At 55.9% G+C, this 18781-nt stretch overlaps 2 protein-coding genes across 3 annotated transcripts; both read left to right on the top strand.

The window, feature by feature from the left end:
- The first annotated feature begins 1921 nt into the window (after nucleotides 1–1921).
- Nucleotides 1922–18522, top strand: PRKACA (protein kinase cAMP-activated catalytic subunit alpha). Of its 2 annotated transcripts, none has more exons than XM_067733565.1 (10): nucleotides 1922–2070; nucleotides 9517–9578; nucleotides 10033–10161; nucleotides 12834–12932; nucleotides 13964–14046; nucleotides 14819–14945; nucleotides 15038–15133; nucleotides 15237–15359; nucleotides 17404–17568; nucleotides 17982–18522. In XM_067733565.1, exons 1-10 carry the CDS (start codon nucleotides 2025–2027, stop codon nucleotides 18105–18107), a joined length of 1056 nt encoding a protein of 351 aa, XP_067589666.1. In that variant the 5' UTR covers nucleotides 1922–2024; the 3' UTR covers nucleotides 18108–18522. The 2 variants fall into 2 exon arrangements, with proteins under 2 accessions (XP_067589666.1, XP_067589667.1); XM_067733566.1 differs by lacking the exon at nucleotides 1922–2070 and adding an exon at nucleotides 5466–5502.
- Nucleotides 5533–9578, top strand: SMIM46 (small integral membrane protein 46). Its single transcript, XM_067733567.1, has 2 exons — nucleotides 5533–9393; nucleotides 9517–9578. The coding sequence occupies exon 1, from the start codon at nucleotides 7044–7046 to the stop codon at nucleotides 7611–7613; it is 570 nt and encodes a 189-aa protein (XP_067589668.1). The 5' UTR covers nucleotides 5533–7043; the 3' UTR covers nucleotides 7614–9393; nucleotides 9517–9578.
- Nucleotides 18523–18781: the final 259 nt, after the last annotated feature.

The following is an 18781-nucleotide window of genomic DNA, read 5'->3' as shown; positions in this document are numbered from 1 at the left end:
TCTTGGGTAGACTGAGGCAGTTTTGTCCATCTCTCCTCATGACCGGGCAGCCTCCTTCCCCAGCCAGTAGGTTGACTGCTCCTTGTCCGCTTGCTCAGCTTCTTACTCTAGTCTTGCTTGTTATAGTTGTATTCCAGACTGAGGTCCAGGGAGGGGTTTTTCTTTGTCAAAACTTAAGCAACCCAGCTGTTCTGTAGATAGAGCATAACCAGTGATTTTTCAGACTTTGACCTTGACCCACAGAAATTAGTTAACATTGTGCTCCAAGGATACACACAGCAACACTTTTAGTAAATTTTACTTAGCCTTACTTTGTAACTCCACAGCCCCAGGTGGAGTGGTTTGGCTGATGAGCCATTTCTCCACAATTCACAGAAAAACGTAGACTCTTCCCTCCCTGAGACTGTGGTGGACTTAGGAACATAGGTCCAGACAGCTGCTGGGTGGGGTGCAGGTTGTATACAAGTCCAGAGGCAGAGCAGTGAATTGGCCTGTAGACCTGAGACGAGCTAGCCTCCCCAAGCCAAGGAGAGCTGGCTCATCCAGTCTCCTGCCCATCGTGTCACTTCCTGTTTGGGCCTTCCTCTACTTCGGTGGTTCTCAGCTGGGGGCAGTTTTGCCCCGCAGGGCACATTCAACAATGCCTAGAGATGGTTTTAGTTGTCACAACTGCCGGAAGAGAGGGAAGTTCTACTGGCGTGCCGTTGGTAGAGGGACTGGAGATACTGCTGAACACCCTATAGTGCACAAGACAGCCCCCCACCTCCACCCCAGCGTAGGATGATCTGGACCTGAATGTCAGACATGTGGCAATGGGAAACTGACCGTCCTCAGGCTGTATTTAAAGGGCACCCTGAAAAAAGGGGTTATCTTGCACTCCTCTGCTCCAGGAGAAGAGGTTCCTTTTGCATTGCCCAGACAGAGGGAATCCTCAGTCTGTCTGTGCCCCAGATTCCTCATCTGTAAAATGGGAGTGATGAGACTAGTACCTACGTGACAGGAGTGTGGTACGAAGTAATGTATTTAACAAGTGCCAGCTCTTACTACTGGCATGAGCCCAGCGTGGGCACCCAGCAAAGGGATGGCTACTGAGCGCCCCCCTCCCGGAGCTCAGCATCCTCCTGAAGCTCGGGCTGTGGCTGAGGGAGACCCAGGAGGACCCCGGCATGGACCCTGGGCCTGCTGCTGCTGTCCTGCGCCAGGCCTTATGAATGACGACGGCTGGCGGCCCGGAGACCTATGACCCGCGGCACTTGCCGCGCCCCTCCCCCGCTGGCAGGTGGACAGCGGCTGCGCCGGGGTTGGGGTGGGGGGGCCGCGGCGCCAACCTTGGCTGGCCGGCAGCCGCTGCAGCACTGAGCGGGGGCGGGGGACTGCGGCGCGCACGGACCCGGGCGAGCGCCCGCCTGGACCGCCTTCTGGGCCTCGGAGCGCGGCTCCGCCGCCGCCCGCCAGCCTCCGCCGCCCCGCCGGGCGGGCCCGGGCAGCAGACTGCACCTCCGCCCCGCCCTCTCACCCCCGGATTGACACTGAACGTTCTGCCGGGGGCTTGCCGGACAGCGCGCCTCCGCCAATTGGCGGCCTCGCTGGGCGGACCCCAGGCCCTGTCGCGAGCCTCGGCCAATCAGACGCGTAGGCCCGCCCAGCTGGGGCCTCGCAAGCGCGCGAGTGGCCAGGCGTCCTAGGGGCGAGTCATGGGGCCGAGAGCCTATGGCAGCACGGGAGGGTCACGGAGAACCAATGGGCGGCGGCGCAGCACCGTCAGTCAGGGCGGCCTAGGCCAATGAGCTGCGGGCTGCGGGGGCGTCACGGACAGCAGCAGCGGACTTGGGCTGAGGTTCCCGGGCGGGCGGGCGCGGAGAGACGCGGGAAGCAGGGGCTGGGCGGGGGTCGCGGCGCCGCAGCCAGCGCAGCCAACCCGAGGGGCCGCCGCCGCCGCCGCCCAGCGCGCTCCGGGGCCGCGGGCCGCCTCCAGCACCCGCCGCGCCGCAGCTCCGGGACCGGCCCCGGCCGCCGCCGCCGCGATGGGCAACGCCGCCGCGGCCAAGAAGGGCAGCGAGCAAGAGAGCGGTGAGTGCCCGGGCCGTGACCCCGATCCCGGCCCCGCGCTGCCAGCCCCCTCCCTATCCATCACTGCCTGGCCCCTCCCCCTACGCGCCCCCCCCATTTCTCTCTGCTTACCCCTCAGCGCCCCTTCCCCTGCCTGTCCAAGGTTGGGGCCCAAGGCCCGCAGATGGCCCCGTAGGAGCCCCCTTGCCAAAGACCGCCCCCCACTGCAAAGACTGTGCTCCCCCCCAGCTGTCACTGCCAACCATGGTACGTATGACCGCTGGGGCCCCACATGGGGCCCTGTCACCACCCCACTGTCTCCTCTCCTGGTCCCTCTCCCCAGATTCTAATCCCTCCACTTCCTCACTCACCTCTTACACAGATGTGACCCACTGCCAAACCCCGACCCAGGCCTCTGCCAGTCTGGGAGTGCTGTGGGGTATGCCTCCACCCCGCAGGGACCTTGGCCACTTGGTGACCACACCCCTCCCCCCCTCCAGCCCCCGCCATCTTTCTCCTGCCCTTCCCCTCTTCACCTTATCACAGCCCCCCTCCAAACCCACTCTGTCCCCTTTGAGCACTTCCCAGAGCTACCTCCAGCATTGTTTTTCTCTTCTGTGTCACTTGGCATGGGGGACAGGATCTTTCTGGGTCCCTCTGCCCCTCTCTCACTCTGTCACTCTGCTTCTCTGCTGTGCCTCCTCCTCCAAGCAAGCGTCTGTCCCTGGCTGGGGTAGCAGACTGTTTATGAACCTAGAGAACTACTTCTGTGCTTCAAAAGCCAAGTTTGAGCCGATCTTGCTGGAATTCATTGCATCCTCTTTCCGGGGTTGGGGCGGCAGGGGGGGGGTGTCAGCAGAGAGCCCCTTCCCATCTCCTGCTGTTCCGTGAGCTCTAGGCTCCTTGGAGGGCCCTTCAATAAATGGTTGTTTCACAACTGAGGCTCTGTCATTCACCCAGTCCCCCAGGCTTCTTCACCCGCTCCTGGCTTGGGATGAAAAGTAGAGGATGAAGAGGGTCTGGGTTTAGCAAGGCTCATTCAGCTTGAGCTGGGATGGTGAGAAGGAGGTATCAAGGGATGGCAGTTGGGAAGAGAAGTGGTTGACATCTAATGACTTGCTTTGCCAAGAGACAAACAGATTCTGATCATTCCCAGCGTTCAGCCAGAGAGGGGACTATTTCCCCCTCAGCTCCCAAATATATTGGCCTTTTCCAGCCAGCCGGGAAAAGAGATTCTTTATCTGGAAGTGCCTTCAGAAATGGTCTCTAGCCCCTTCCTCAAGTCCTCCAGCTCTTAAATTGTCATCACTCCAGGCCTAAAGCTGGACCTCAGCTAAGATCCCCTTCCAGTTACCCAGAAATAGAGTTGAAAAGGAATGGCCACATCAAAATACGCTCTTCCCAGTTACTGGTCTCAAACCCCAGTGTCTGAGTTCCCTGAATGCTCCCTCCCAGAAAGACCCAGGCATGAAAGCCAGGGAACTTTATTCCCACCCAGACTCAAATGGCAGAACTCGGAGTCACTGAGCAACCATGGAGAGGCCTGACATGTCACCGATGGGTGGGGGACGGGAAGGCAAGTGCCTGTAGCTGAGCGCTTGATGACAGAGGAGCAGGTGGGTAGTGACCAAAAAAGGTCTGGGCATGAGCTTGGAGGGGACTAGGCAGAGGGGGAGGGGCCGGGCCCCCAGCAGGTGAGACCGGCTGAGAGGTGGAAGGTGGAGGCAGGCAGCTGTACATTGCAGTGGCTCAGTTGAAAGTTGGGGAGATGACATAGTCCTGGAAAACTTTCAAGGCGTATCAAACACATGCAGTGGGGAGTGGGGGTGGAAAGCCACACAAGGAAAAGGAGCCCTAAGGAAAAGATCAGAGGCTTCGGAAGGAACCACTAATTCAGAGCACAGGCCGGACACCCAGGAATGGACTCTCAAGGTGAAATAGAGCCACTGTTTACTGGGCATCCAGGATGTGCCAGGCTGAATGGTCTCCACAGATCTATCTGCTCGAGTGATTTTTCATAGCGGGCTGTTATCTGAATTTTCCAAACAAGCTCTCTGAGTTTGACATAGATGATGCCACAGAGGCAGGATTCACATCCAGATCCACCTACCAGAAAACTTCCTGGACCCCAGGGTTTCCCAACTCAAACATTCTCAAGCCGCCTCCCTGATTTTTACTATATTCACTTCTATTTTGTTAACTTAAATAAAAATTTTGACTCGCTTTTGTTCAGATGTAAATTTTGATCTGTCCTAAGCAATATTATAAATGAAATCACAGGATTGCTGTGCCAGTGATATTCTCTCTGATATGCATTAAAATACAATGTAACTAGAAAAGTGAAACATCCCTAAAATCATTTCATGCCCCGCCAGTGGGACCTGTGTCACACTTTGGGAAAGGCCCTAAGCTGTACTTCCTTCCAGAGGCTTGCACGGGCTCTCAGAGAAGGAAATAGGATGAGGCAGGGAGCCCCTCTTCGCTTCAAACCTCCAATTCTGAGAGGATGGAGTTAAGACAAAATTTGCCTTCTCGTAACCAGGGTCGGCTGGGGGTGGGGTAGTAGTAGCCAGGCCAGCCTGCAGGGGGCACCTGAATTTCATCTGCCAGATGTCAGCCCTACTGGAGTAAGGAAGATGACCGAGCCTTAGTAGGCACCAGTTCAGCATCCCACAGCCCCCTATACTACCGGCTCCATGCCGGGGCAGGACAGCATTGGCTTCCTCCCAAGAGGGTAGGGATCCAGAATGAGCCCTGGGGTGGGGTGAGGGAAATCTGTACCCAAAGTTGCCAGAGCCATTGGCAGGGGCCTGGGTAAGATGCTAAGAGGGCAGAGAAAAACAAGACCAAGCCCTGGGCCCCGAGCAAGCTGGAGGAATTGAGAGAGGGCAGTGGCCTCAAGAGGCCCTGGGACAGGCGGCCAAGTGGGGCTCAGGCCTTGGCTGCCCTGACCAAAGACACCCCTGAGAGCTGGTCCATGGGAGAAGGGACAGGTCTGGTGAGAAGGAGCCCTCCAGATACCATCCCCCCCCCCAGGTCCCAGGGACAAGCAGATCCAGTCTCCGAGAGTGAGAACTGCCCCCCAAGAGGTCCCTAAATGGGAAGAATTGTGGCCCTCTAACGTACTACAGAAGTCCCAGAGGGCCAAACACTGTCTGTGCGTTGGCAGTTGTATGGGTGCCCAAGAGGGTCATGCCAAGGCAGCTTTTCCTTTAGCCCAACCAGGCTTACAGAAGCTTGAGGGTCCTCTCTGCCCCTTCCCTGCACCCCCACTGGCCCCAGGTTGGCTTTCTTTTCCTGACACCACCCCGCAACTCCCTGGCTCCCCCTATAGGCAGGGCTTTGGGGATGGGCAGCCAAGCTGGTGCAGCAGGTCTCATGAGCCTTCCCAGCCACCATAGTCCTGGTGACCTGAGAGGAAGACTTGAGTGATGGCTTCCAACCCCAGCAATGGTGAGGCTGAGCCCTGTTGCTATAGCAACTTACCAGGCACTCTCTGACACTCAAGTCAGGGAAGGACTGCAGTAGAGTTTAGGGAACAGGTGAAGAGGAAAAGTCTGTGGACCCCTGGCTGGCCCTAGAAACCCTCCCTTACTAACAACCCTGAGCTGGGGGGCCTGGGGAAGAGCAGGCGAGATGGGTGGTTCAGTTCAGACACGGAGGGGATGGTCACCCAGAGCGGGGGTCCAGCTCAGAGCCGGGCAATGGGGTAGTCCAGCTCAGTGTTGAGGTTCAGCTCAGATTGGGGGTTGGTCCAGCTCAGTGATGGAGTCCACGTCATAATGGACAGTGGCCCAGTATAAAATGAGGGTCCATCAGACTGTGGGTCGGTCCAGTCCAGTGTTGGGGTCCAGCTCAGGCTGGGGAATGGTCCAGTCCAGGGCTTGGTTTTCCGGCCCCAGAATTTCCAGGACAACCAGGTTTCGGGGAGTAGCAGGTCCTGAGATTGTTGTCTGGGGGCGTCTGAGGCTGGGCTCCTGCCTCCTGATGGGGCCCTGGCTTTTTGAGGGATGCTCTCTCTGTGAGCTCCAATTGAATCCGGACCACGGTGGAGGCTGGCACCCCTCCTGTGCGAGACATGGGCCGGCTGACAAGCTCTAAAGACAGCAGCCAGCTGGGTTTCCCTTCTCTGCCACTTCCTGTTGTCAGCAGGGGCCATGGGTGCCAGGCACTCTCGGGAGAAGCTGCCACTGACCCTCCACTTCTTTTGGGATCTGGAAAGAAGGAGGAAGATGGTCAAGGCTGCCTCCCCCTCCCCCACCCCAGGGTTTAGCGTTTCGTTTCCGGTTTGGACTTGCATGGCTGAGAGCAGAGCCAAGCACAGGGCAAGGTTTGATAGAGGCCAAGGACATCCCAGGATGCCATTCCCCCCTCCGCCCCTGCATAGAAGCAAGACAAAGTCAGATGTACCCATTTCTTTCTCAAAGTAGCAGAATTTGGGGGCTCCAGGTTCAAAGAGCACTTGGGAGAGGAGATAGGGTAGCTCTCACTGCCCCCCCCCACTCCCGCCTTTCTCTCCAGCTGCTCTGTCGGCTAATTAACGGAGCTCTGGGGCCTCTTTGGCCCCCAGGGAGGCCCCAGCTGCTGCCTGGGCCTGAGCCTTAACTCCTTCCCCTCTGCCCAGTGGGCACTGCCCTGGGCACATTGGGTGTCATCCTCAGGGTAGTCCAGCACCCACTGAGAAAGGCAGGGCCTGGCAGCCCGGGAGCAGTGTAGTCCCTGGAACGGGAAGTTAGCTTTAGCACCCCCCCCCAGGACAGGCAGGCCAGCCTGAGGAGGGACACCCTCAGGACAATCTTCCCACCACCTCCTGCCAAGGAGGGGCCTTTACAAACCTTGGCCCGCGGGAGCAGGTACCTTTAAATGCTTCCCTGGCAACCAGCTCCTCCTCCCCTGTCCCCCGAGGCCTTCCCGAGGAAGCCAGCTCCGAGGCTCTGCGTATTCCTGGTTTCCCTGCCAAGGGAAGGTTCCAGGAGAGCTTAGGGAGGCCTGGGATGGATCTGGGGTCAGGTAGAGGCTGGGATGGGGACTCAGAGACCACCTTCCAGCTGTGGCTGCAGCTGCTTCTCTGGGGCCATGTGATTGTCCGTTTCCTGGGCTACCTGCGCTGCAGCCTCTGGGCACCTAAGCAGAGCCAGCACCCTGAGCCTCGCTGGCCAGGGGTAGATGGGCCCCAGATCACCCCATCCCACTCTACCCCCCATTTTGCCCTCTGCTGGAAGAGGCAGGAAGCAGAGGTGAGTATGGGGGCTCCTGGCTGGGGTTCCCCCCATCATTATCCCTCTTTATCTGCCCACTCTTTCTGGTACTGCCACACCCTGTGCCCCATCCCCAAATCTGGCAAGCTGATAGCACCAGAGAGCACACAGCCTGGGCCCTTCAGCATTTCGAAAGGCCAGAACAGGGCTGTGTCAGAATCAAGGCACCGTGTGGAGCCTCCTAGTGGGGTACCAGCAGACAGACAGACCCACCAAGGCGGGAAAAACAGGACATGGCAGTTCTCAGGGATTTTGCTGAGAGCAAAAGAGGAAGCAGGACCAGGCTTTCTCCTGGGTTCCTCTTAAACTCGCTCCTCTCTGCCTTTCTGGGTGAGTGACGGTAGAATCCCAAGAGGGTGCCTTCACCCCCACCTTCGTCCAGAATTCAGTGTGTACGTTTGGAGGTTTCCAAGGAATGTGTTGTGTGTCAAGAAAGATTCTGCCAGAGAAAGCATTGGATGTGGTGCAGCCCCCAGGTTCAGGGAGGCCTCAGACAGTTGGTGGCTCAGCCAGGCACCAGCCTAGGACTCTCGGCCATTCCTTGACCACCCCCTCTCCGCCTGGTCATTCTTTGTAGGGCTTTCCTAGCCCACAGTCTCTCCTCCATCTGCCACGCTTGCAGCTCCATGGAAGGCTCTTCTCTGCAGATGCTGAGGGAGAGCCTTGCGGGTGATGGGGGGCGGGGGGGTGGCTACTCAAAAGGCTGTGGGGGTTCCTGGCACTGCATATGGGTGAGATAGGCAGATATCTGACAGGCAAGGCCAAAGTACCAGTGTGCAGGACCCCTCAGGGTGGCATCCGTCCCAGGAACATCAGGGTTGAGGACAGCTCTGTCCATGGGCCATCCTGGTGCCCTGCAACCAGTCAGAAGCAAAGCAGTTAACCTCGTGGGCAGTGGGGTCCGGGAAGTGATCTGAGACCAGTCTTCTCATGGGTACAATGAGAGTAATAGCAGCTCTGAGCCATCAGTGTAGGAATTAAGCATGGAAAGCACTCAGCACAGAGCTGGCACTCAGGGAGGGTCCCTGAACAACAGCGCGCCTGACCCCAGGGGACGGTTACAAGGACACGTCCATACCGTAAGAATCCATCAGGTTGAGCATTTAAGATTTGAGCACTCAGTGCTCCTCCTGTATTTTATATCTCCATTTTAAAAACTACTTAAAAGCAAAATTAATAGCTGACATTTATATGGCACTAACCCCTGTGCCGGCCACCATCCAAACCCCCTTTGCCAAGATTAACTCATTCGGTCTTCACAACCACCCCACCAGGTCATTACTATTATTATCCCCATTTTACAGACGAGGAAAACCAAGGCCCAGAGGTGCGATCAGTTGCCTAAGGTCACATAGCTCATCAGGGACCAGGCTGGGATCTGAACTTGATCTTATCCCAGAATCCTGGCCCTTAACTGTTTTGCCGGGCTGCCTCTCCACATGGGCGGGAATGCCTGTTTTCAGGCCTCAGTTTCCTAGGGTGGTAAACAGAATGGTTAAAATGAAAGTTGACAAGTGAACCAAATGAGATAGTGGGCGCGAAGCAGCAAGCCCAGGTTCCGCCAGGAAGTCTTCAATGTTAGCCAGACGGTGATGTTCGCCTTGGGGTGCTGAAGGGCCTGTAGGGGGCAGGCATCAGGCGAGGCTTCCCTTGAGCGAGCTCTGGAACGAGGGCCCCTCCATTGGCAAAGGTGGGAATGGAGCCAGCCGGGGGCCAAGGCAACAGCTGAACCCCCCAAGGGCGCCTGCTACCCGAGCCCCAGAGGCCTCCACCCTGGGCCGGCCTCCCCAGAGAAGGGGCCAGAGGAACAGCCAAATCCCGAGGCTATAAATACCTCGGCTGGCGTCGTCCCCTGGCCCTGGAATGTCAGTCAGAACTGGGGCGAGTGGGGGTGGGCTGGCCTGGGCGCCGCTCTCTGTCCCCCTGAGAGTGACCCCCGAATTGCCCTGTCCCCCATTTGGGACAGAATTGAGGCTGGACCCCACCTCTCTGTAGTAAAGGAGACCCCAGACCCCAGCCCAGATCAGGGCCCCCCCACCAGGCTACCCTCAGACTCAGCCAGGACACCCGAAGGCACTGGGAGAAGGTCAGGCTCTGGATTGAGACGACTGCACCCCACTTTCCACAAACCGGCCTCTCCCCAGGAATAGCCCAGGCCCGCGCCAACGAGATGGGGTCTCCATCTCACTCTCTCCTCTTTTCCTTTCAGTGAAAGAATTCTTAGCCAAAGCCAAAGAAGATTTTCTTAAAAAATGGGAAAATCCTGCTCAGGTAAGCCCCCTGGGTACAGAGCCCTGGGAGGGATAGCTGACAGCCCCCTGCCCCTCAACTGCATCCCTGTGCCATGGCTAGGATTTTACGGCCCTGTGGAGGGCTCCAGACCTGCCCTCATTCTCTCCCTAGATGCCCATGGGGGCACCTGATCACTCACTGCCAGGTTCCCCCACCCCACCAATCCCGTCCAACTGGCAGCCCCTGCCCCCCAGGCAGCTGCCAGCAGCTCCTGGGCCCCAGGCCAGGGCCGGATCTGGCCCCTGCCACCAGCCTTGAGGAATGTACCCTCCGCCATCTTGTTTTTCCACCCCCTGTCCTCACCCCCCTAGCTCCACCTGGTCCCCAGGGCCCCCTCTGCTGGTTGCAGAGGGAACACCCCGAACTTTGGCCTAGCAGGCTAGACGGGGTGTCGGGGGGTGGTCCCTGACCCTCCAGACCCTTGTGCCCACAGAATACAGCCCATCTGGATCAGTTTGAACGAATCAAGACCCTCGGCACGGGCTCCTTCGGGCGGGTGATGCTGGTGAAGCACAAGGAGACCGGGAACCACTTCGCCATGAAGATCCTCGACAAACAGAAGGTGAGCCCAGCCCTGCCACAAGGCCCTGGTCCCAGCCACCAGGGCTTTGCCTGGGCTCTTCCCACCACCTGGAGTGGTCTTCCCACCTATCCACTCACCAGCTATCTCCTGAGCCTCCATAATGTACCAGACCCAAGGGCGGGAAGGGTACCACGCTGCCTTCAGGAAGCTTTCCCCAGGAGGAAAAGCACCCTAAGACGTAAAGCCCACACGGGCTCAGACACCTAGCCTGTATCGAGGAAGCCAGAAGTCTTCCTGGGGGAAGCGATGTTTACACAGACCTTCTTTCTGTAAATATTTTGTTTCTGAATTTTATTTTATTTTATTATACAGCAGGTTCTCATTAGTTATCCATTTTATACATATTAGTGTATATATGTCAATCCCAATCTCCCAATTCATCACACCACCCCCTGCCCTTTGTAAATTTTTTTTTTTTTTTTTTTTTTTTTTTTTTGCGGTACGCGGGCCTTTCACCGCTGGGGCCTCTCCCGTTGCGGAGCACAGGCCCTGGATGCGCAGGCCCAGCGGCCATGGGCCACGGGCCCAGCCGCTCCGCGGCATGTGGGATCCTCCCGGACCGGGGCACGAACCCGTATCCCCCGCATCGGCAGGCGGACTCCCAACCACTGCGCCACCAGGGAAGCCCCTGTAAATATTTTTGAAACCCTACTTTTTGCCAGGCGATGCTCTAGAGCAGCTCCATCCAGGAGACATATCACACAAGCCACATATGGTTTTAAATTTTCTAGAATCCTCATTTTATTTATTTTTATTTATTTGGTAGCACTGCGTGGCTTGCAGGATCTTAGTTCCCGAGCCACGGATCGAGCCCTGGGCCCTCGGCAGTGAGAGCATGGAGTCCTAACCACTGAGCCACCAGGGAATTCCCTAGAATCCTAGTTTTAAAAGTTTAAAAAAGGCAGAATTCATTTTAACAATATGTCGTCACTAAGCCAGTATATCTACAATATTATCATTTAAATGTATGTATCCAGTGTAGAAACATCCTTGATGAGACATTGTACGTTCTTTTTTCCGTACTAAGTCTTAGAAATCCAGCGTGCGTTTTACACATAGAACACATCTCCATTCAGATGTTAATTTTCACTGGAAAGACAAGAAAAAGTAGAGAAATTGAAAAAGCAGATTCACATAGCCCAGGTTGTTCCAAACAGGCTTGAAAGTTGTCTGGTAACTGTGCCAAGTATCAGTTTTTAAATTTTCTTTTTTTTTAATTTCTTTCTTTCTTTCTTTCTTTTTGGCTGAGTTGGGTCTTCGTTGCTGTGCATGGACTTTCTCTAGTTGCAGCGAGCGGGGGGTACTCTTCTTTGCGGTGCACAGGCTCTAGGCACGAGGGCTTCAGTAGTTGTGGCACATGGGCTCAGTAGTTGTGGCTCACAGGCTCTAGAGTGCAGACTCAGTAGTTGTGGCACACGGGCTTAGTTGCTCCACAGCATGTGGGATCTTCCCAGACCAGGGCTCAAACCCGTGTCCCCTGCATTGGCAAGTGGATTCTTAACCACTGTGCTGCCAGGGAAGTCCCTAAATTTTCACTATATATATATATTTTTTTATTTTTTTATTTTTGTCTGCCTTGGGTCTTCGTTGCTGAGCGCAGGCTTTCTCTAGTTGCAGAGAGCAGGGGCTACTCTTCGTTGCGGTGCGCGGGCTTCTCAGTGCGGTGGCTTCTCTTTGTTGCGGAGCACGGGCTCTAGGCGCAAGGGCTTCAGTAGTTGTGGCGTGCGGGCTCAGTAGTTGTGGCACACGGGCTTAGTTGCTCCGCGGCATGTGGGATCTTCCCAGACCAGGGCTCAAACCCGTGTCCCCTGCGTTGGCAGGTGGATTCTTAACCACTACGCCACCAGGGAAGCCTTAAATTTTCATGTTAGATTCTTCAAATTTTAAACTTGGTTCCCCAGCCAACGAACCACATTTCAAGTACTCAGCAACCATATGTGGCTAGTGAGGAATCTACTGGACAGTGCAGGTATAGACCCAAAGGATGTAGCTGTGAGCAAAGCAGAAAAAGCCCCAGTGCAGTGGGGCTTAGAGCTGACCAAGGGGCCAGGCTGCCTGCGTGTGACAGGCTGGACTGATGTTGACTAGCTGCATGTGAACTTGGGCACGGCACCCTCCCTCTCTGCATCTGGGCTTCCAAACTTGCATGCTCCCATTGCATACCCCTCAGGGCTCCTGTCAGAGAGTGTGAGACGGCTGCTGGGGACAGCTGAGGGCTGAGGAGGAATTAGCCCTGGGTTCAAGTGGTTGTGGGGGGCGGGGTATCCTCTAGATGCAGGGAAGGTATTTCTAAATCCCCCACCCCTTGGGTGCTACTCCCACCTGTCTGTTTGGTTTCAACTCAGCTGCCCCTTCCTCCAGGAAGCCTTCTCTGACTCCCCAGGCTTCACCAGATGCCTTATCTGGGCATCCACAGGCCCCAAGCTTCCCCCACCACAGCTCTGACCCCTGTGGCCTGGTGACTCATGTGTTCCTGCCCTGAACTGCATGCCATGTGGGGACAGGCACCCAGCCCAGGGCTTGACAGGCCCCAGGCACTCAAACGATTCTGGACGGAGGACCCAGCCCAGCCCTGGCACATCTACTTTTGGGTGGCAGGGAAGAAAAGAGCTCTCTCACACCCGCTCCTCGCTCCTCTCCCACCCCTGCAGGTGGTAAAGCTGAAGCAGATCGAGCACACCCTGAACGAAAAGCGCATCCTGCAAGCGGTCAACTTTCCGTTCCTTGTCAAACTCGAGTTCTCGTTCAAGGTGGGGTCCCAGCGGCCGCAGACCAGGGCCACTGCCGGGTGGCGCAGCCTCTGGGTTCCCAGAGCTGGGGCTCAGCCAACCACAACCAGTGGTTGCCCGAAAAGGCAGACCCACTGATCGGGGAGCGGTGAAGAAGGCCCCCGGGGGTGGAGGGCAAGTCAGCCTGGGACTCTCATAGACCCCCAGTTCAGCTGGGCCTGCCAACTTATAGCTTGATAACCTTGGGCAAGTCCCCCAACCTGGATAACATCCCTCAAAATCATCGATCCATTTACAGCAAGAACCTGACACACAGCCACAAACTGCCGCTCAGCCTGGGTTCAAATCCCAGCCTTGCACTTCCTGGCGGTGTGACCCTGGCAAGAAACTTCACCCCCATGAGCCTTAGTTTCTTCATCTGTAAAATGGGGATCATGGCAGGCCCCACGTGGTGGGGCTGCCATGACAGTTCCAACCGCATCATGAGCACCCTGCGTGAGCTGTTTTGAGTGCCGTCCTAAGCCATGACTGTGAGAGTTGGGAAAGGCCCCTCGGGGCCTGTGACCCCAGCAGTCACAAGGACCCCAGGCTTTGTTTAAGGCTCTGCTGCCACCATCTTGAAATTCATAATCATTTTTTTAACAAGGGGCCTCACTTTTATTTTGAGGGGGGGACTCACACAATCTGTAGCCCATCCTGGTCCCATTTGACAGACAGATGACAAAACTGTGGCCCCAAGAGCCTTGCTCAAGACAGTCACAGACAGGAGCCACCACAGAGTTCTCTCTGCAGCGCAGGCATGCCCGCCAGGTCCCTGATGTGCCTCTAGCCAGCCCTCACTTTTGGCCCCCGTAAGCAGGATCATGGCTGCCCCTTCTTTCTCACGGGCAGAATGAAATGAGACAGGTAGTCAGTGAGCACAGTGCCTGGCGCTTGGAGCGCGCTTCACATGGGAACCAAAGTTGTTGTTGTCGCTTTGCGTCTGACACCTGCCTTCAGGTGGGGCCTGGGGCTTGGGGAGTGGGGCCCTGATCAGCTGCTGCTTCCCGCAGGACAACTCAAATTTATACATGATCATGGAGTACGTGCCTGGTGGGGAGATGTTCTCACACCTGCGGCGGATCGGGAGGTTCAGGTGAGCCCGACGCCCTCTGCCACCCTGGGCCTGGGGTGTGCATGGGTGTCGTCCGTGGAAGTGGCCTCTTCAGGTCCCTGTGGGTTCTTGTTCCCCCGAGCTGAGGAATCTACGACGTCTCAGCCACCACGAAACAAAACAAACACGGTGACTTAGGCGCCACCATGTAAGTGGTCAATTTCGTGTCGTTTGAAAATTTGTGCTTATTTATGTAGATGTGCACTTTACATACAATGAAGTGCACAGGTTTTCAATACCCTGTTCCATGAGTTTTGACAGCTGCATTCACATGTGTAACCACCACCCCAGAAAATTCCCTCAAATGCCTTTCTTGGCAAATCACCACCCCAACAAAGGCAAACGTCCTTTCTGGCTTCAAACACCACAAATGTGTTTGGTCTGGGTCTGGACTTGATATAAATGGAATCACACAGTTCATATTCTTCTGTCCCTTTCTTCTCTTGCTTCACATAATCGTTTCGTGATCCAGCCACATTGTTGGGTATATTCATCGTTTGTCCTGGTGGTGGTGTTGGGTAGGATCCCATTATAGGAATCTATCACAATCTGTGATTCCATTCCTCTGTGGACGGACATTTGGGCTCTTTCCAGTTTGGGGCTGTATATGAATAAGGCTTCTCTGCTGATGCATTTTAATCGCTGGGCTGGAGGCAGCTCGATAGGCCCACCTGCTGGGCCATTAGCGGGTGGGCAGGTCCTGCTGGTGTGGCCACCCACTCTCACCCATCCTCTCCCTGCTTGTCCCCATCAGTGAGCCCCATGCCCGCTTCTACGCAGCCCAGATCGTCCTGACCTTTGAGTACCTGCACTCGCTCGATCTCATCTACCGGGACCTGAAGCCGGAGAACCTCCTTATCGACCAGCAGGGCTACATTCAGGTGCCCACTGGGCTGGGCGAGGGGCAGCCCCAGGTGGCCACAGCCTGAACCCTCCCACCCTCCCGGCCAACCGCCCATTCTTGTGCCCACAGGTGACAGACTTCGGTTTCGCCAAGCGTGTGAAAGGCCGCACCTGGACCTTGTGCGGCACCCCCGAGTACCTGGCCCCCGAGATCATCCTGAGTAAAGTAGGCGCTTCCCTACCCCTCCCACCGCTCTGAGGCCTGCTCCACTGCCGGCGGCCCCCTCCTCACCCTTCTCCCCTCACCTGCTCCCCTCCTCTCGCTCCAGGGCTACAACAAAGCTGTGGACTGGTGGGCCCTGGGGGTTCTCATCTATGAGATGGCCGCTGGCTACCCGCCCTTCTTCGCTGACCAGCCCATCCAGATCTATGAGAAGATTGTCTCTGGGAAGGTGAGGCCCGGATATGGGGGCTCAGGCCTAAGCCTGACCCTTCCCTGCCTGTCCTGCTCACTGTGGAGCCCTGATCGTCATTGTCAGAACAGCCTAGGGAATTCCCTGGCGGTCCAGTGGTTCGGACTCTGAGCTTGCTTCCACTGCAGGGGGCACAGGTTCGACCCCTAGCTGGGGAACTAAGATCCCGAGTGCTGTGTGGGGCGGCCAAAGAAAAACAGAAAAAGAACAATCGAGAAGTTGATCAAGTCAGGCCAGGTGGTGAAGCCAGGCACACGCACTACGCTAACTGAGGCTACCACTTCACACAACCTCGCTGTCTGATTCTGGACCACAGTGCCCAAATCCTAAGGGTTTTCAAAACCCCAGGTCTCACCCAAACTCCTGCCCTGCCTGCCAGGAGGCTGGTCTCGTCTCTAGTCGGCCCCGTTAGCATGAATTTTCACAAGTTTCACAGCAAAAAAGCAAGCATGTTCAGTTCCCAGGCGCTACCCCAGACCCCTCCGGGGAGTCACTTTGAACATAAGGCCCTGCCTCCTTTCCCAAATGCAGACTTTCTAACTTGCAGGGTGTGGGTAAGGGGTGGCGGAACCGTTAGAGCCCCGGAGTGCATTAAGTACCCGCTGCCCCATGCACCCCCTCGGTCGTACCCCACCACTCTGAGGGAGTGAGGAAGCCGAGGTGCAGAGATTGGACATGTCTGGTTCAAGATCACACGGCAGCATCGTCTCAAAAGAGGTTGGGGACCCCACCTCTCACTGCAGCTCACCCACCTCACCAGGAGGACCAACCATCCCTCCATCTGGCCCAGGAAATGGTGTGAGTGGCTCCCAGCTCAGCCTAGGTGGGCTGAACTGGCTCTAAGTCCCAGCTCTGCCACCCATCGGCTTTGAAACCTCAGGCCAATGTCTTCGCTTCTCTGAGTCTTATCCATCTCAGAACTGGGGAACTAGCCACTTGCCTCTCAGAGAGGTTGAGAGAATCACCACCTGCAAAGTGGGGTCACTAAAAAAGGGAAAGATGAGGTGTCTACCACCAGGCAGAACAGAAATTGCCAAGAAAATGGCCCAGAGTGGGGGAAAAAAAGAAGAAAAAGCCATAGAAGTTTTCGAGGCGGGAGAGAAATGAGCGTGACTCCCTTCTTTGTAGCATTTCACAGTTCCCACGCACCCTCAGCGGGATTATCTCCCTCATGCAGCCCTGGGATATCTGCCCCGTGCCAGAGAGGCAGGCACAGGCCCAGAGAGGTTAAGGGCCGTGGCCAAGGTCACACAGCATGGAAGAGGCAGAGCAGTGCTGGAAGTCGGTTCTTGCAGCTCTAAATCCAGTGACTGCTTGCATACAAAGCTGTGGACTCAAAGCATTTGGGGAAAGTTTCTGGAAGAGTTGAACTGAGCCTCAGAGAATGGAAGAGCCTTAGCTATGCAGAGAGAGAAATAGACAAACAATTATTTCTCTCAGAAGCATGAATACTTCTGAAGTCCCCAGACCCTAGCAGAGCTGCCTTAGGAAGCAGTGGCTAAGAATGCAAGTTCTGGAGTCCAGCAGACCCCAGACGGAACCAACTTGCCCTGCTCCTCTGAGTGATCTTGGGCAAGCTGTTTAATCCTTCTGAGCCTCAGTTTCCTCCTCTCAGGAAATAGAAATGGGAACCTCTGGATTTCCCCGGCAATCCAGTGGTTAGGACTCCGTGGACTTCCACTGCCGAGGGCCTGGGTTCAATCCCTGGTTGGGGAACTAGGATCCCACAAGCCGCGTGGTGCAGACAGAAGAATAAAATGGGAACCTCCTAGCTCTTACCTCTCCAGCAGCATCAGCATGGCTCAGGAAGTGGCTAGAAATACAGACTTTCAGGCCCCACCTGAATCAGATATCCCGAATCAGAAACTCCAGTGGGCCCAGCAAGCTGTTCTAACGGGATTCCGATGCACACTCTGGTTTGGGGTCCTCCACCCAATAAGACAATTGGATGGTGAAGGCAGTGTTCTGGGCTCCCCAAGCTCCAGATCAGTTTCCCAATCTGTCTGTGTTACCCCCTCTCCAGGTGCGGTTCCCGTCCCACTTCAGCTCCGACCTGAAGGATCTGCTGCGGAACCTTCTGCAGGTGGACCTCACCAAACGCTTTGGGAACCTCAAGAACGGGGTCAATGACATCAAGAACCACAAGTGGTTTGCCACGACCGACTGGATCGCCATCTACCAAAGGAAGGTAGGCCCCCCCTTCCCCTTGTGCTCTGAGGGTTTTGGAGGGGGGTGGGCAAGAGCCAGGGAGTGTTGCCAATGGAGAGATGAAAAGGGAAGGGGAATTTGAAAATAGGCTGCGGGCTCTGGGTCAGTTTAGATAAGGCAGCTTAGAGCATTGGGGGTATAGAAACAGAATTGTGGGGTCATTTGGCCACTCTGTGACCTTGAACAGACTTCCCTCTCTGGAAATTAGTTTCCCCGTGGGTGAATTGGCTATAATAAGATTCTTGGGTTGTTAAGATGAGTCCATACCCTAATGCTAAGATCAGGCCTGGGTCAGAGTAAGTGATCTCATGAATGTTAGCCCATTCGCATTTATTGTTGTAACGATGATTATGTTGACTGCTGAGGTCTGAATGGCTCTTGACCCCTCTCCAGGTGGAAGCTCCCTTCATACCAAAGTTTAAAGGCCCTGGGGACACGAGTAACTTTGACGACTATGAGGAGGAAGAGATCCGAGTCTCCATCAGTGAGAAGTGTGGCAAGGAGTTTTCTGAGTTTTAGGGGTGTGCCTGTGCCCCCATGGGTTTTCTTTCTTTGTTTCTTTCTTTTTTTTTTTTTTTTGTGGTGGGTGGGAGGGTTGGATTGAACAGCCAGAGGGCCCCAGAGTCCCTTGCATCTAATTTCACCCGCCCCCGCCCCACCCTCCAGGGTAGGGGGAGCAGGAAGCCCAGATATTTGGAGGGAAACACCAGCTGCTCCCCCTCACCCCCTTCTCCCTCCTGGCCCCCCCCCGTCCCCCCTACTGCTTTTGCCTCCCTCCTCCCCCACAGACCCCCACCCTAGCCCATTTCTGCCTGTTTTAAACGAGTTTCTCAGTTCTTCCCTTCTTCAGGTCAGACCAGGTCTTGCTGGTGTGTCAGGGACAGGGTGTGGAAAGAGGGGCCCAAACTTAACTCCAGCCACCTGCCCCCCACCCCCCCCCAAAAAAAAACCACAGGCACCACTCTCTAAGGGCAAATGAATGAAAGGGTAACCTTCCCTTCAGAGCAATCTTGCCAGGGAAGGAAAGATTTTAGTGACATGTTCAGCGGGCTACTTAATACAATATTTTAAAAAAACAATTTACAATCTTATTTAAGTTCCACCAATGCCTCCCACGCTCCTTCCTCTCCCACCCCTTCCCATGCCCCTCCTCCCCAAATCCATTTTAACAAGGCTGGGAAGCAGACTGTAAA

Source organism: Pseudorca crassidens, chromosome 3 (genome assembly GCF_039906515.1).
Source record: "Pseudorca crassidens isolate mPseCra1 chromosome 3, mPseCra1.hap1, whole genome shotgun sequence".
Classification (NCBI taxonomy): Eukaryota; Metazoa; Chordata; class Mammalia; order Artiodactyla; family Delphinidae; genus Pseudorca; species Pseudorca crassidens.
This window is presented reverse-complemented; position numbering and strand designations above follow the sequence as displayed.

What these genes read in the sequence shown, in the direction of transcription:
- PRKACA (XM_067733565.1), top strand. Translation starts at nt 2,025, where the DNA reads ATGGGCAACGCCGCCGCGGCCAAGAAGGGCAGCGAGCAAGAGAGCG. An exon ending in CGGCGGATCGGGAGGTTCAG is followed by an intron (nt 14,047 to 14,818) that starts GTGAGCCCGACG and finishes TGTCCCCATCAG; the next exon opens with TGAGCCCCATGCCCGCTTCT. An exon ending in ACCAGCAGGGCTACATTCAG is followed by an intron (nt 14,946 to 15,037) that starts GTGCCCACTGGG and finishes TTGTGCCCACAG; the next exon opens with GTGACAGACTTCGGTTTCGC.
- SMIM46 (XM_067733567.1), top strand. Translation starts at nt 7,044, where the DNA reads ATGGATCTGGGGTCAGGTAGAGGCTGGGATGGGGACTCAGAGACCACC.